Below are 17,918 nucleotides of genomic sequence, written 5' to 3'. Positions count from 1 at the left end.
AACTCTTTGGAGACGACAATACATGGAGTTGGTAGACACATTCCCTGCCCATGATGAGCTTACAGTCTACAGGGTGAGTCTGACAGTCACTAATATGAATAAATGAATTGCAGGTATGTATATAAGTCCTGTGTTTTGAGGGAGGGGTCAAAAAAAGGAATAACTCTAAATTCAAGGGTGATGCAGAAGGCAGTGGGAGAAGAAGAAAGGAGGGCTTAGACAGGGAAGGTCTCTTGGATGAGATGGGCCTTCAGTAAAGCTTCGATGGTGGAGAGCGTAACTCTGTCAGATCAAAAAGGAAGGGCTTTCCAGTCCAGTGTCAGGACCTGATTGAGAGATTGGCAGAGAGAGAGATGAGATCTAGGCAGAGTGCCTAGCTTGACTCCACTTGGATTTCCATATCAAAGAGGGCTGGCAGATAACACCGTGGTGTGAGGGGATTTGAGGGTTCTATTCCCCAGAAAATCAGCTAGGAACACAATGACCCTTCTGTCACAGGTGAGCAACACAAAGGGGCTGATAGTGGCATACCCACTGGCCACAAACATGGCTGCATTCAGAAGGGCAGCATTATTCTTCATGGAAGTCCCTAGAAACATGGAAAAGACAAAGTCTCCACAGTAGAAAACTACAAAGCAGCTGACCAGCAGCACAATGGTGTGGGTGGCTCGTCTCTCTGGCAATGTTTTGGGGGTTTGGCTGGGGCTGTGAAGATGCTGGACCCGGTGCCCATGTCGGTGCAGGAGAAGGACCATGTACCCACTACAGCAGCTCATGAGCCCCAAGGAGAGGATGTCGCGGAGAGCCATGAAGGTGAGAATCAACTCCTGAAGGATTGTGTTTATAGGCACCAAATAACAGTTGGTATCCGTGTTGGTTGTATTGGAAGAGGCAAACGTTTGGAACAGAAGGTTGGTGCTTATCAGCGAGTTGGGAATCCACAAGATGGCTAAGACAGGGCAGATGGCTTTTGGGATCTGAACCTTGAGCTGGAACAGATAGGAGGTGCTAGGACTGATGGTGATGGCCTGGACCACGCTCAGGAGGGAGGTGGTGCAGATGGAGAGGGCCCGGGTCATGCGGTAGACATAAATGAAGAGCTTACACTCAGCATCATTCTGGACAAGCTGCAGCCCCAACATCCCTGATGCCATGACGATCCACCTTGTAAGAAGCATTACGGTGTGGACCAGGGCCAGGTGGATGATGGTGAGTTCTGTGGGCTTCAGTTTGGAACCCATGAGGAACGAAGTGAGGTAGAGTGTGATGAGGACAGAGTTCCCCAGGACACCAACTCCTGTCTGGGAAAGGAAACTGACTCCCTGAGCCACATTAACAGCCATCACTTCGAAAATAAATTTCTGCAGGACTACTGGAGAAATTCGGGTCGGACCAGAAACATGATAATTAGATCCTGGAGATGAAAAGAAAACTTGCAAAGGATCCAAAATGAAGTATGTCAGTCAGATTAGTAGGGAATGGTCAACTTTCCACAATCCATTTTGATCAACCCCAGGTTTCAAAAGTCTTTTGAACTTCTCAGCATACTATGCCCACTGCTTACCTGACATCTACAGATTAAATGGTCATTTCAAAGAATTCCAGCATATGTGTAGGACACAATGACCTTAACAAGCAGCTGCAGCCAATGGCCAGGGGTAATTTGAGCCAAAAGCCCACAGTGAACCACCCGATCTCTGGGAACCAACATCTTAGAGATAATCTACTCTCCACTCTCACCCATGGCCCACCCAGGCCCCTGTTCCAGTTGGGGAGTAGTCATACGGTGGGCACACACAGCACTAAAGTGCAAATATGTAATTTATTTCTTTATATTGATGTCTGTCTCTGGCCCCTGACTTTAAGCTCACTGTGGGCAGGGAATGTGTCTGGCATAGTGTTGTATTGTTTTCTCCCAAGTTCTTAGTAGAGTGTTTTGCACACATTACATGATCAGTAAATATGATTGATGGACATCTCAGCCTTAATGGAAGAGGCTAGAGCCTCCAAGAGGTTAAGGAGGCCCATCAGGCAGCCATGAGTCAGTTGACCATGGCCATGGAGCTGAGGTCACCACAGTTACAGGAAAAGACAAAGGAGAGAAGGGACCGATGAAAGGCATAGAGAAGTAGTTCTGAGGCCTCTACGAGACCTTAGCTCAAGTGGGGGGATGAACTCCTGGAGTCTGTCCCTTGGTATCTTCAGAAAAATAGGGGACATTGTACCCAGAGCCACTGAGGGCATAGAAAAATCCCACCTCTGTGAACATTATGGTGATTTCCCAACCTAGGGAGGGACCATAAGGATAGAAGCAGTGTGGCCTCGTGGAAGAAGCACAGGCTTGGGAATCTGAGGACCTGGGTTCTAATCCCAGCACTACCACTTGTTGGCTGTGTGACCCTTGGAAAGTCACTTCAATTTCCTGTGCCTCAGTTATGTCATGTTTAAAATGGAATTTGAGACTTTGAGGCCCATGAGGGACTTGGACTGTGTCCCACCTGATTACCCTGTATCTATTCCAGAACTTAGTACAGTATTGGGCCCACATTAAGCACTTAAATAACATTATCCAATTAACCTCGGCCAAAACTAAACTGCCAGGGAGTTTCTGTGTGGACACATGGACACGGACCCTTGATTTACCAGCAGTCCACAGACCTCTCGACCCAGGGGCAGTATTCACTCTCTCACACTAGACTTCTGCATTCTCCTCTCCCCAGTGCTTAACACAGTTTTCTGCACTAAATAAGCACTCAATAAATACCACTGATGGATGAAGTGATTGGTTTTATAATTCATTCGAGAAGGCAACCTGAGGGGTGGCACAAGCGGGTAATAAAAGAGACCCTAAGGAATTAGTGTGAGATGCAGGGCAGCCTACTCTGTAAGATAAAGTTACTTTAAAAAGACATATTAATCGGTGCATTTGCTAGAAGTAAGGAGACATCTTGAGAGAGAGTGGAATAATGGGAGGAAATTTGGGGAGATGGATTGCTATAGATATCCAACAACTTACGGAATTAAAGAGGACATTTGCACTGGGGAGTTGGGACAGAAAATGGGATGACATAAAGGTATGACAGAGTGCAGTGGAGAAAGATGAAATTGAGCAAACATTCAGACATTGTTTACATGAAGAATGCAACTTCCCTTTTAGACCTCATAATCAATTAAATCAATCTATCGATGGTATTAATGAGTATATATTATATGCAGCCCCTCTCAGGATTAGAGAAGCAGTGTGGCTTAGGGAAAAGGGCACAGGATTGAGAGCCAGAGGACGTGGATCCTGCTCCTGGCTCTGCCGCTTTTCTGCTGTTTGACCTTGGTCAAGTCACTTAACTTCTCTGCCTCAGTTCTCTCATCTGTAAAATGAGCAATAAGACTGTGACCCCCCAAGCGGGATAACCTCATTATCTTGGATCTACTGCACAGTTAGAACAGTGCTCGGGACATAGTAAGAGCTTAACAAATGCCATCGTCATTATTATCACACCTGGAGAAATTTCCACTACTCTACCAGTATCTGCTATGTGAGGGAGAGTCAAGCAGAGGCAAACCCTTTCTATTCCTAGCTTGGGCAGTGGCTAGCAAGTGGAAGTCAGTCTGTTACAAGTCAAAATTCACCCTTGCTGCACAGCAGCTGCATTAGAGATTTGAGGGCAGAAACTCTAGTGTACTGCGGGTAAGAAGGCTATTGTAAACCAATTCCATATTTTTACCAAGAAACCTCTATGGATACACCTACCAGAATGGTCGATGGAGAGTGGGGCTTTCTGAGAGAGGTGTGTCTGTGGAGTTCCTATGGGTCCAGAAGATTTGACAGCTTACAACAGGACATTATATGTAGATCACTGTGCTTGGAAGAGTACTGTGAGCTTACAATAAAAGCCTAGACATTAACATGTCTCAAGAGTTAATTTTCCATTGATTTATTTGGGAGAAGGGTGAAGCATAACATGGTGGGGTGCTTAACTGCCAAGAACTCCAAAAAAAAAATAGATGAATGGCAAAGGAAAATTGTGGATTTCTGTTTTAATGCAAATTGTGTTTTCTTCTGAAGGGACTCAGGAAAGTTTTAATATTCAGATTCTTAGAATTTAGGCTTTTACAAGAAGGATCATTTTGTGATAGCGAGTATGATCAGAAGAGAATTGTTTCAGATTTTACCAGTTATGCCTGAGTAGCTGACTCTACTGGGCATTCATCCACCTGGGAATCGTATGGTTAGGATTGAACATTCCTAGGATTTTACAGGACATCACTGATGCAATGGGACACTCTCCCTCTGATCACTGGAGATGCCTTAAACCTGAACTGGGATATGAAAGCATCAAGATAAGGAGTGGGCTCTGGCAGATCACCTGGGCCAGGAAAAACAGGCAGGGGCATCATCTGAAGAAAGATGAGGACTTCCCAAACACAAGGACATTAATCGTTATTATTTCACCCCAAAGTCGCATCAATCATTGGATGCCATTATTAGTAATAATAATAATTAATAGTTATGATATTTGTTAAGCACTCACTATGTGCCAAGCACTATTTTATGTGCTGAAGTAGATACAAGCTCATGAGGTTGTCCCAGATGGGGCTCACAGTTTTAATACCCATTTTACAGATGAGGTAACCCAGCCCCAGAGAAGTTAAGTGGCTTGCCCAAGATCCCACAGCAGGAAAGGTGGTGGAGCCAGGATTGGAACCTATATCCTCTGTCTCCCAAACCCGGGCACTTTCCACTAAAGCACACTGTACTGACTTACGAGTAGAGAGAAAACTGATTTCAGAAACGTTTCTGTCTCATCATTTCCTCAATCACGAGATCCCAGGACATACAAGGAAAACAAGCCATACAGACTTCCATTTCATATAAGAAACACGATTTAAAGAGCATTTTGCGAAAGCTTAAAGATGGTCCAAGTAGTAAGTAAAATCATAAGTATCCATCTAGACAGATAAAGTTAAATAGCAAAGCAGGACGGCACCACTACAAGATCAAAGTACCATAAGAGAGTTTGTTCACAAAATAAATCCTGTCTTTGAATTAGTCATTTAGTTACTGGTACAGTTTGGGAATGAATTTAAGTATGTTTTCCACAAATTATTAAAAGGATTAAAAGAATACTCACATCCAAGATTGATTCTGCCTACCACATGGCGATATTAATTTGTCAAAACACTCTTTAAGCAGTTGAAGTGTCACCAGTAGTCAGGACAAGCCTTTCAGTGTATCTGGAAATGAAACCAGAGGGCTAGAAGATGATGAACAGAAGCGGGATGACCAGGCTGTGGTAAGACCAGATTGCCAACAATTTGTTAGAGATAAATTAACCCAATTTGAGTTCACTGAAAAGTAGAGAAGAGGTCATTTTTAGGGAGATGGTATCATACCCCTAGAGAGTTATAATATGCAGGAGCAAATATAGAGGAAGAATCAGAATCATTTACAACTAATATTCACCGAAGATTCAACAGAAAATGTAGGCAATGAGGACTTGGAAGGAACTGGATTCAAGGAAAATTAGTGAAGATATCCCACACCTGCTGAAGCCCATCGTAAAGATGGGGGAAGGAAAAAGGGAGAAGTGGATTAAGATAAAACAGCAGCCTGAATGATTGTTTGAATCTATTCAAAGCTTAAATGCAAGTGTTCAGAACATAAAGAATTAAATCATTCTTAGGGAGATTTGGAAATAGTTTAGTCCAGTGAATTGTTGCTGGACTAGATTGTTTCTGGTGGGAGGTAAAATGAGACTTTTATTGTCTTGCCAGACTCCTAGGGTTACATTTGTGGGTGTGGGTGTTGGTATCATTTGTGTGTGTGTGTGTGTGTGTCAGTGAATCCATGTCTGTGTTAGAGTCTTTGGGGGACAGAGTTTGCCTTTGAATCAGGGGTTGAGAGAGAAGAGAGAAAGACAGTAGTACCCTCTTCATTTCAGGAAAAGACCTAGTCTAGTGGACCTAAAAGCCATCCTGTTCCTCTGCCCAGCCTCTGGCCAGCCCCAGCAGAGGTGGCCCTGGAGCTCTGGGACTAGCAGAGGAATGGGGAGAAGTGAGAGAGTGTTTGTCTGAATTGCAAATAGGAGAGACTTTCTGAAAATCTGGGGGGCATGGGTGTCCTGGGAAAAGGGCTGTTTCTCTGCTTAGGGATCCCCAAATCTGGGAGGGAGAGGCCTGTTCTGGACATACAGCTGGGGGGCAGCAAAATGATGGAGAAAATGACTGAGGATACAGTCAGAAGCAGGTGACTCTCTCAGTACAGCTAGCCAATCTGCTAGAGGGTAGAGGGAACAAGGAAGGATGAAAAATCTGCCTTGGTGTGACGAGGGTGCTATCTTCCCTCCCTAGCCCTATCCTCTTCTTAACTTCCTTATCACTGTGGATGGTACGACCGTCCTTCCCGTCTCTCAAACTCGCAACCTTGGTGTCATCCTTGACTCAGCTCACTCATTCACCTGACACATCCAATCCGTCACCAAGACCTGCCGGTTTCACCCTTATAATATTGTCAAGACCCTCCCTTTCCTCTCCACCCAAACGGCTATCTTACTGGTACAGGCTCTCATAATACCCCGGTTGGATTATTGTGTCAGCCTTCTTTCTGATCTTCCTCCCTCATGTCTCTCCCTGGTCCAGTCTATTCTTCATTCCAATGCCCGGCTCATCTTCCTGCAGAAACGCTATGAGCATGTCACTCCCCTTCTTAAAAACCCCCAGTGGTTGCCTATCAACCTCTGCACAAAACAAAAACTTCTCACTCTAGGCTTCAAGGCTCTCCATCACTTTGCCCCCTCCTACCTCTCCTCCCTGGTCTCTTTCTACTGCTCACACCGTAGGCTCTGCTCCTTTGCTGCCCACCCCTTCACCGTCCCCAGCTCTCACCTTTCCCGCCGTTGACCCCGGCCTAAGGCCCCCCGCTGTCCTGGAATGTCCTCGCTCCTCACCTCTGCCAAACAAACTCTCTTCCCCTCTTCAAAGCCCTAGTGAGAGCTCACCTCCTCCAAGAGGCCTTCCCAGACTGAGCTTTCCCTTTTCCCTCTGCTGCCTCTCTGCCCCCCTTCACCTCCCCTCAGCTAAGACTTCTTCCCCCACCCTCCCTTTGCTCTTCCCCCTTTACCTTCCCCTCCTCTCAGCACTGTGCTCATCCACTCATTTGTATATTTTATATATATATATATATCAATTTTGTTAATGAGGTGTACAGCCCCTTGATTCTATTTATTGCTATTGTTTTCGTCTGTCTGTCTCCCCCAATTAGGCTGTAAGCCCATCAATGGGCAGGGATTGTCTCTATCTGTTGCTGAATTGTACATTCCAAGCGCTTAGTACAGTGCTCTGTACATAGGAAGCACTCAATAAATACTATTGAATGACTTGTCAGGGTTTGGGGGAACAGCCACTTCTAACAGTCAGGTTTTGTTGATCAGCCTTCTCCTGGTCCACACCTGCATGACACCTTTGGCTCACAAATAAAAGATGATCTCCTCTCCATTCCCGACCATAGAGTCAGGAAGAAGGAGAAACTCACCGTGCTGCCATTTGATTCCAGAACCATGCTTCTATCGGTCCAGTGTGGTGACCAGGTGGGTGTTTATAGGGAAGGGTTTCATGTGCTCATCTCCCTCCAGGCCAGTGATTTTCTTTTCACTAGCAGGATCCTGACACTGTCAAGCATGAGCAGGAGATGAGGAGTCCCCAGTGTCCAAAAACCACCCTTGTCAGTGCATTATAGCAATCAGTCAGATTCAGCTGGACCAAAACTCTTCTGGCTTTCTGAACTAAATCATAATAATAATGAACATCATAATTACAACAGTAATATAAGTAATGATAATTACCTTGACATCTGTTATGTTATTTCTAAGTGCAGGCACTGCATTAGTGATGGGGTAGATAGAAGATCAGACACAGCGAATAACCCTCGTGGGGCTTGCATTCTAAGTAGGAGCGAAGACAACTAGTGAATCCTCATTTTACAGATGTGGAAATTGAGGCATATAGAAGTTAAGTGATTTGTCCAAGTTCACACAGCAGGAAAATGGCAGGACCAGGATTAGAATCCAGGGTTCTTTGACTCCCAGGCCTGGGATCTTTCTACAAGGCAACTCTGCTTTACATATATTAAGCATTCAGTTAAGTACCACTGATGGGTTGATAAACTGAGTGTGGAACTTGCAATCAGTTAGCACAGCAGATCTGAGATATTGATTCTCTATTTCCTCACCACGCAGATATACATGCGTATTATACTGACATTATTAATGCACTCATTGATTTACAGTTACCTATAAATATCTCAAAGGGATAGAGATATGTGAACATGTATATAAACATACATGTAACAGTATATCCCTCTTGAAGAGAGATACATATATGTGTGTGGGGGCCAGATTATGGAGATTTAAAGAGAGAGAGAATATAGTCCTATTAAATCGGGAGATAATAAGGTAGAAGAGCATGAAGTAATAAACCTCCAGCCAAACTGAAGATCCACAGAAGGGTAGGCAAGTCCCAACTTCCCTATGGTCGTGGGACATGGTCCTTCCATAAGTGACTCATCTGACTCCTTGAGCAGTTGCATTAGTATAATGTCTGAACCATACTCACCATCCATATCGGGAAGCAGTATGGCCTAGTGGAAAGATCCCAGGCCTGATAATAGAGGTCCTTGGTTCTAATCACACCCCTACCACTTGTTGGCTGAGTGACCTTGGACAAGTCACTTAACTTCTCTGCACCTCAGCTTTCTCAGCTGTAAAACAGGGGTTAGAGCTGTCAGCCCCATGGGTTACATGGACTCTGTCCTGCTGGATGTTTTCATATCTACCCCACTGTTTATTACAGTGCCTGGCATACAGAAAGCACTTAACAAACGCTATTTTTTTATGTTAATAAGTGATCACAAGCACCAAAGCCATCCAACTATAATATTTTTATTCATTCATTCAATCATATTCATTGAGTGCTTACTGTGTGCAGAGCACTTTACTAAGTGCTTGGAATGTACAATTCGGCAACAGATAGAGACAATCCTAGCCCAACAAGTGGCTCACAGTCTAAAAGGGGGAGACAGCAAAACAAAAGTAGTCAGGCATCAATACTGTCAAAATAGATAGAATCATAGATATATACATATAATTCATAAAATAAATAGAGTGATAAATAATATGTACAAACGTACATGAGTGCTGTGTTCTTTCCCTCTTCAAAACCTTACTTAAAAATCACCTCCTCCAAGAGGCCTTCCCAGACTGAGCTCCTCTTCCCCCTCTACTCCCTCTGCCATCCCCCCTTTACCTCTCCGCAGCTAAAGCCTCATTTTCCCCTTTTCCCTCTGCTCCTCCACCTCTCCCTTCCCATCCCCACAGCACTGTACTCGTCCGCTCAACTGTATATATTTTCGTTACCCTATTTATTTTGTTAATGAATTGTACATCGTCTTGATTCTATTTAGTTGCCATTGTTTTTACGAGATGTTCTTCCCCTTGACGCTGTTTAGTGCCATTGTTCTTGTCTGTCCGTCTCCCCCGATTAGACTGTAAGCCCGTCAAATGGCAGGGACTGTCTCTATCTGTTGCCGACCTGTTCATCCCAAGCGCTTAGTACAGTGCTCTGCACATAGTAAGCGCTCAATAAATACTATTGAATGAATGAATGAATGAGAAGGGAGAAGAGTAGAGGGATGGAGTAGGGTAAATGGGGAGGGGAGGAGGGTGGAAAGGGAGGGCTCAGTCTGAGAAGGCCTCCTGGAGGAGGTGAGCTCTCAATAGGGCTTTGAATAGGGTAAGAGAGTTAATTTGGCAGATGTGAAAAGGGAGGGCATTCCAGGTCAGTGATAGGATGTGGAACAGGGATCGATGGCAGGACGGGTGAGAACGAGGCCCAGTGAGGAGATTAGCAGTGGCAGATGAGCAGAGTGTACGGGGTGAGCTGTGGGAGGAGAGAAGGGAAGTGAGGTAAGAGGGGGCAAGGGAATGGAGAGCTCTGAAGCCAAGAGTGAGGAGTTTTTGCTTCATGAGAAGGTTGATAGGCAACCACTGGAGATTTTTGAGGAGGGGGTAACAAGCCCAGAACGTTTCTGTAGAACTATAATCCAGGTAGAAGAGTGTAGTATACACTAAAGTGGGGAGTGACAGGAGTTTGGGAGGTCAGAAAGGATGCTGATGCAGTAATGTGGTCAGGATAGGATGGGCGATTGTACTAATGTGGTAGCCGTTTGGATGGAGAGAAAAGGGTGGATCTTGGCGATTTAATGAAGGTGAGACTAGCAGGTTTTGGAGACCCATGGGATTATGTGGGTTGAATGAGAGAGCGGGGTCAAGGATGACACCAAGGTTGCGGGCTTGTGAGACGAGAAGGATGGTAGTGGCGTCAGGGAGAAGTCAGGGTTTGGGAGAGAAGATAAGGAGCTCAGTCTTAGACATGCTGTGTTCATTACAGCACTCCAAGATCACTAGGCTGGCTCTCCCCACAGTCATCATGAATTGGGTCTGTGGGGACCTAATTTTCTCTCCTCTGTATAACAGAGTCAGCTGAGATTCCATCTCTCCTGTATTTTCTTCATTTAACTTGTCTTGCCCAGCAAAGACATGGCATGGCATGTCCTGAGAGCTGGGGAGAATCCAGTACAATAAGGTTAATAGGTTAATTCCCTGCTCATAAGGATCTCACAGTCTAGAGGGTATTTCTTGGGGTCTACTGCCTATCCATCTGTCCGTACCTGTCCCAGTCATATGTCTTCACCTTGTTCCTTCCCTTGATCACTAGGTTAAAAACCATGAAAGTAGCGAGAGAAGTACAAAAATACAAGAATTACTCAGGACACACGGACACATTTTAGGCCTGTTTAATTGTTTAATTGTTGGTTGAAAGGCTATTTCCTTTTGACTTAATGGGGAAAAGGACTATAAAATGGAGGTGAGCTTTCTGTTCTCTCTATCCCTTATTCCTTGATCTCAATGTGGGACAGGGACTGTGTCAGATGTGAGTATTTTGCATTTATCTCAGTATTTAACGAAGTACTTGGCAAGACTAAGTGTTACACCTCAGGTCAGGTTTTGTCTGGCCCCGTCTTGACATCCCCTTCTACTTGTATTCCTTCGTCTTAAGTTCCACTTTGCTGAGGTTAGCCCTGAGTCACTTCAACGGCAAAGGCCATGTTAAGTCACCAAGCCACCTAGCCTCCTCCTTCCCCTACCTCCTCCTGTTGTCCTGTTGTTCTGCAGTAATTCAGACTGAATTCAAAATCAATGTAACAATCAATCGTTTGAATTTATTGAAAGCTTCCTATCTGCAGAGCACTGTACTCAACTCTTTGGAGACTACGATACAACCGTAGGAGGGTTGTAGGAGGAGAGAAGGGAGATGAGACAGGAGGGTGCAAGGTAAATGAGAGCTTTGAAGCCAAGAGTGAGGAGTTTTTGCTTCACGTGAAGGTTGATAGGCAACCACTGGAGGTTTTTGAGGAGGGTAGTGACTTGCCCAGAGTGTTTCTGTGGAAGGATAATCCGGGCAGCGGAGTGAAGTACAGACTGGAGTGGGGAGAGACAGGAGAATGGGAGATCAGAAAGGATGCTGATGAAGCAATACACTTCAGGTATGATGAGAGATTGTACCAACAAGGTAGAGGTTTGGATGGAGAAGAAAGGGCAGATCTTGGCCATGTTGTGAAGGTGAGACAGGCAGATTGTGGTGACGGATTGGTTGGGTGGGTTGAATGAGAGAGCGGAGTCAAGGATGACACTGAGGTTGCGGGCTTGTGATACAGGAAGGATGGCAGTGCCATCCACAGAGATGGGAAAGTCAAGGAGAGGATAGGGTTTGGGAGGAGAGATAAGGAGCTCAGTCTTAGACATGCTAAATTCATTCCAGCAATCCAAGATCACTAGGGTGGCTCTCCCCACAGTCATCATGAATTGGGTTTGTGAGGACCTAATTTTCTCTCCTCTATATAACATAGTTACCTGAGATTCCATCTCTCCTGTATTTTCTTCATTTACCTTGTCTTGCCCAGCAAAGACATGGCATGACATGTCCTGAGAACTTGGGAGAAACCAGTAAAATAAGGTTAGAAGGCACATTCACTGTCCCTAAGGAGCTCACAGTCTAGAGGGTATTTTTAGGTGTCTACTGCCTGTCCATCTGCCCCTCGCTGTTCCAGTCTCATGTCTTTACCTTGTTCATTCTGTCTCTCACTAGGTTAAACACCATGAAGGTAGCAGAAGTACAAAAATTCAAGAATTACTCTGGACACAGGCATACACCTAAGCCTATTAAATTCTTGGTTGAAATGCTATCCCTATTTGATTCAATGGGAAAAAGGACTATAAAATGGAGGTGAGCTTCCTGTTCTCTCTGTCCCTTAGACTTCATGTGGGACAGAGACTGTGTCAGATGTGATTATCTTGCATTTATCTCAGTATTTAACATAGTACAGGGGGATGTTGAGTGCTACACCCCCAGTCAGGTTCTGTCTGGTCTAGTATTGTCAGCCCCTTCTACTTGTCTTCTTTGGTCTTGAGTTCCACTGATGAGGTTAGCATTGAGTGACTTCCACCACATAAGCCATGCCAGGTCACCATGCTGCCCAGCATCCTCCTTCCCCCACCTCTTCGTGGTGACATGGGGCCTCCATGTGGAACTGATGCTGCTAAGAGACACCTGCAAGTTGCTGCAATTGCTTCTCCTCAATCCCCCTCTTCTCTCCACCTCCTCCATAGGAAGCACTTAACAAATGCTACATGCTTTTCAAATTTTGATTATTATCTTTGGTGGCTGGTTGTTCTGCAGTAATCCAGACTGAATTCAAAATCAGTGAAGCAGTCGATCATTTGAGTTGATTGAGATCTTCCTATGTGCAGAGCACTGTACTAAACCCTTTGGAAAGTATGAAACAACAGAGTTGGTAGACACATTCCCTGCCCACGATGAGCTTACAGTGTACAGGGGGAGAACAACAGTCACTAATATAAATATATGAATTGAAAGTATGTACATAAGTGCCGTATTGTGAGGGAGGGGTCAAAAAAAGGAAATCTAAGTTCAGTGGGTGATGCAGAAGGCAGTTGGAGAAAGAGAAAGGAGGGCTTAGACAGGCAAGGCCTCTTGGAGGAGATGGGCCTTCAATAAATTCATTCATTCAATAGTATTTATTTATTGAGCGCTTACTATGTGCAGAGCACTGTACTAAGCGCTTGGGATGAACAAGTCGGCAACAGATAGAGACAGTCCCTGCCGTTTGACGGGCTTACAGTCTAATCGGGGGAGACGGACAGACAAGAACAATGGCAATAAACAGCGTCAAGGGGAAGAACATCTCGTAAAAACCGATGGCAACTAAATAGAATCGAGGCGATGTACAATTCATTAGCAAAATAAATAGGGTAACGAAAATATATACAGTTGAGCGGATGAGTACGGTGCTGTGGGGATGGGAAGGGAGAGGTGGAGGAGCAGAGGGAAAAGGGGAAAATGAGGCTTTAGCTGCGGAGAGGTAAAGGGGGGATGGCAGAGGGAGTAGAGGGGGAAGAGGAGCTCAGTCTGGGAACGCCTCTTGGAGGAGGTGATTTTTAAGTAGGGTTTTGAAGAGGGTTAGAGAATCAGTTTGGCGGAGGTGAGGAGGGAGGGCGTTCCAGGACCGCGGGAGGACGTGACCCAGGGGTCGACGGCGGGATAGGCGAGACCGAGGGACGGTGAGGAGGTGGGCGGCGGAGGAGCGGAGCATGCGGGGTGGGCGGTAGAAAGAGAGAAGGGAGGAGAGGTAGGAAGGGGCAAGGTGATGGAGAGCCTTGAAGCCTAGAGTGAGGAGTTTTTGTTTGGAGCGGAGGTCGATAGGCAACCACTGGAGTTGTTTAAGAAGGGGAGTGACATGCCCAGATGGTTTCTGCAGGAGGATGAGCCGGGCAGCGGAGTGAAGAATAGACCGGAGCGGGGCGAGAGAGGAGGAAGGGAGGTCAGAGAGAAGGCTGACACAGTAGTCTAGCCGGGATATAACGAGAGCCCGTAATAGTAAGGTAGCCGTTTGGGTGGAGAGGAAAGGGCGGATCTTGGCGATATTGTAGAGGTGAAACCGGCAGGTCTCGGTAACGGATAGGATGTGTGGGGTGAACGAGAGGGACGAGTCAAGGATGACACCGAGATCGCGGGCCCGAGAGACGGGAAGGATGGACGTGCCATCCACGGTGATAGAGAAGTCTGGAAGAGGACCGGGTTTGGGAGGGAAGATGAGGAGCTCAGTCTTGCTCATGTTGAGTTTTAGGTGGCGGGCCGACATCCAGGTGGAGACATCCCGGAGGCAGGAGGATATGCGAGCCTGAAGGGAGGGGGAGAGGACAGGGCCGGAGATGTAGATCTGCATGTCATCTGCATAGAGATAGTAGTCAAAGCCGTGAGAGCGGATGAGTTCACCGAGGGAGTGAGTGTAAATGGAGAACAGAAGAGGGCCAAGAACTGACCCTTGAGGAACTCCAACAGTTAAAGGATGGGAGGGGGAGGAGGCGCCAGCGAAGGAGACCGAGAATGATCGGCCAGAGAGGTAAGAGGAGAACCAGGAGAGGACAGAGTCCGTGAAGCCAAGGTGAGATAAGGTATGGAGGAGGAGGGGATGGTCGACAGTGTCAAAGGCAGCAGAGAGGTCAAGGAGGATCAGAATGGAGTAGGAGCCATTGGATTTGGCAAGAAGGAGGTCATGGGTGACCTTAGAGAGAGCAGTCTCGGTAGAGTGGAGGGGACGGAAGCCAGATTGGAGGGGGTCTAGGAGAGAATGGGAGTTAAGGAATTCCAGGCATCGATTGTAGACGACTCGTTCTAGGATAATAAAGCTTTGAAGATGTAGAGAGTAACTATCTGTCAGATCACAAAGGGAGGGCTTTCCAGGCCAGTGTCAGGACAGAGAGATAGATGAGATCTAGGCAGAGTGCCTAACTTGACTCCACTTAGATTTCCATATCAAAGAGGGCTGGCAGTTAGCATCGTGGTCTGAAAGGATTTGAGGGTTCTATTCCCCAGAAAATCAGCTAGGAACTTAATGACACTTATGTCACAGGTGAGCAACACAAAGGGGCTGATAGTGGCATATCCACTGGCCACAAACATGGCTGCATTCAGGAGAGCAGTATTACTCTTCAGGGATGTCCCTAGAAAGAGAGAAAAGACAAGGTCTCCACAGTAAAAGACTACAAAGCAGCTCACCAGCAGCACAATGGTCCGGGTGACTCATCTCTCTGGCGATGTTTCGGGGGTTTGGCTGGGGCTGTGAAGATGCTGAACTTGGTGCCTGTGGTGGTGCAGGAGAAGGACCATGTACCCACTGCAGCAGCTCATGAGCCCCAGGGAGAGGATGTCGTGGAGAGCCATGAAGAATCAGCCCCTGGAGGAATGTATTCATAGGCCCCAAATAACAGTTGGTATCCGTGTTGGTTGTATTGGAAGAGGCAAACATTTGGAACAGAAGGTTGGTGCTTATTAGTGAGTAGGAAATCCACAAGATGGCTAAGACTGGGCGGATGGCATTTGGGATCTGAACCTTGAGCTGGAACAGATAGGAGGTGCTAGGACTGATGGTGATGGCCTGGACCGCGCTCAGGAGGGAGGTGGTGCTGATGGAGAGGGCCCGGGTGATGCAGTAGACATAGGTGAAGAGCTTACACTCAACATCATTCTGGACAAGCTGCAGCCCCAACATCCCTGATGCCATGACGATCCACCTTGTAAGAAACATCACGGTGTGGACCAGGGCCAGGTGGATGATGGGCAGATCTGTGGGCTTCGGTTTGGAACTCGGGGAATGAAGTGAGGTAGAGTGTGATGAGGAGAGAGTTCCCCAGGATACCTAGTCCAGTCTGGTAGAGGAAATTGACTCCCTAAGCTACATCAACAACCATCACTTCGGAAATAAATTTCTACAGGACCACTGGAGAAATCAGCATGGACCAGAGACATGTCATTTAGTGCCTGGAGATGAAAAGAAAACTTGCAAACGAGTCAAAATGAATGAGTATATCAGTCTGATTGGTAGGGAATGGTCAAGTTTCCACAATCCATTTTGATCACCCCAGGTTTCAAAAGCCTTTTGAACTTCTCTGCATATTATTACCTGACACCTACAGACTAAATGGTTAATTCAAAGAATTCCAGCACATGAATGGGACACAATGACCCTTAACAATCACTTGGAAGAGTTCTCTGCACATATCATTAATCATTATCATTGTGCACATATCTGCACAATATCATTAATTGATTGACTGATTAACACACGTGATGTTGTCTTTGTCCCAGCAGACAGTAGTTTTCTATGGGCCTAAACTCTATAGCAACCCTTCACCTATTTACAGTTAGAGAAAAGACTGAGCAATCTTGAGGGGAAAGGTGATAGGTGAATGCTTTTCCACGTTGGCTTCTGGAGGATAGGATCCCTGTGGAGTGAGGCTCCCATCCCTGCCTTTTTTTCCTGGAGCTCAGGAAATCTGGAGAGGGTGGACCTGCAACCTGGGATTCCTGGAGAGGCTGAATGGCAAGGATCAGAAAGCACGATACCTACAGGAAAGTAGGGTCCTGGGAAAGGGAAATGTATGAAAGTAAAGGTCAAGACATTTTTATAGAGGAATCATTTCACATTAACCCATTCATTTGTTAGAGATCATGTAGATTCAAGTGTTAAAAACCCAGTAGCATTCTAACCTGTCCGTGTGGCTGAGGTAGAGCGTCAGTGAACTGCTGACTGTTCGAGGGACAAATCTGCCTAGGATACCAAGGGAGGAGGGTGAAGAGACGGGAGGGTGACTGACAGGATTCTCTATGATCTCACTGCAGTTCAGGGGCTTATATGACATTCAAATTCTGTCCTGTTCCTGGAAGAGAAACCGTGGAGGGCCTTGGGATGCAGCTGACATAACTGGAGGTCCGACCTCTCCTAAAGTGACTCTATGGCCATTTTCATCCAGGGGAAGAACTGAGGTGATCCCAGTGATCACACAAACATAAAAGTGTGATTCACTTTTCTAGTTTTTGAGACACAGTGTACTGAGTAATTTTAAGATGGACCATGAGTCAGATAATAAGACCAAATTTAAGGAATTTGTCATGGGATGTAGCGTCCTTCTCCTTCCTTAGTGTCCAGGATACCCTCAGTCGAATAACATAGCCTCCAATGTGGACAAAATAATCAACTGACAGGTCATTTGTAAATCGAAAGATTCCTTTGAAGAGCAGTGCTGTATGGCAGCTGCAGCCATGGGCCAGGGGTATTTTGAGCTAAAATCCCCCAGTGATCAACCTGATCTCCGGGAACCAACATCTTGGAGAGAATCTACTCCCAACTCTCAACCATGGCTCGCACAGGCCCCTGTTGCAGTTGGGGCATAGTCATCCAGTGGGCACAGCTTGACTCATTCATGATCACTGGAGGCTGCCCTTCTCCTGTATCTATCTCATGTCCTTTCCCCGCCAGTATTTAGCAGACTATTTTGCACATAATAAACTTTCAATGAATAATGCTGATGAGAGTGAAATGTTGAAAATGAAAGGGTTCTTGTGTATATTATAGCATACTCCTTCTGCTTACCTGAAGACAAATCAGTGTAGAAAGGAATCCACCCAATCATTCAATCATTCAGTCATATTCATTGAGTGCATACTGTGTGCTGGAAGGACTGGAGAAGAGACCAGAGAGTCCAGATGAGAGACAAGGGAGAAGTAACCTAGGAAGAGAGATTGAGGAGACACAATTAGCCAAATCTAGATAAGGCTGATACCTCGATGGAGTCACCTGAGGCCAGGGAGAAGTAATGGGGTATAGTGCTAAACTCTGTCCTGGAACAGGCAGCCTGCTGGGCTACTCCATTAGGCAATAAAGTCCTGCTTACTCGATCCATGGACTCCTCTTCCTGTTCTGCGGGAGGGTCCACTGGAGATTTGGG

At 46.0% G+C, this 17,918-nt stretch overlaps 1 protein-coding gene and 1 pseudogene across 1 annotated transcript; both read right to left on the bottom strand.

Moving 5' to 3' along the window:
• Nucleotides 1–401: 401 nt before the first annotated feature.
• ORNANAV1R3139 (vomeronasal 1 receptor ornAnaV1R3139) lies at nt 402–1,343 on the bottom strand. Its single transcript, NM_001253531.2, has one exon. The coding sequence runs from the start codon at nt 1,341–1,343 to the stop codon at nt 402–404; it is 942 nt and encodes a 313-aa protein (NP_001240460.2).
• On the bottom strand, nt 14,947–15,842 carry ORNANAV1R-PS4014 (vomeronasal 1 receptor ornAnaV1R-ps4014 pseudogene; annotated as a pseudogene).

Source organism: Ornithorhynchus anatinus, chromosome 8 (assembly GCF_004115215.2).
Source record: "Ornithorhynchus anatinus isolate Pmale09 chromosome 8, mOrnAna1.pri.v4, whole genome shotgun sequence".
NCBI classification, from domain to species: domain Eukaryota; kingdom Metazoa; phylum Chordata; class Mammalia; order Monotremata; family Ornithorhynchidae; genus Ornithorhynchus; species Ornithorhynchus anatinus.
This window is presented reverse-complemented; position numbering and strand designations above follow the sequence as displayed.

Bases quoted from the DNA above. Each gene is read 5' to 3' on its own strand.
- ORNANAV1R3139 (NM_001253531.2), bottom strand. From the start codon at position 1,343: ATGGCTGTTAATGTGGCTCAGGGAGTCAGTTTCCTTTCCCAGACAGGA.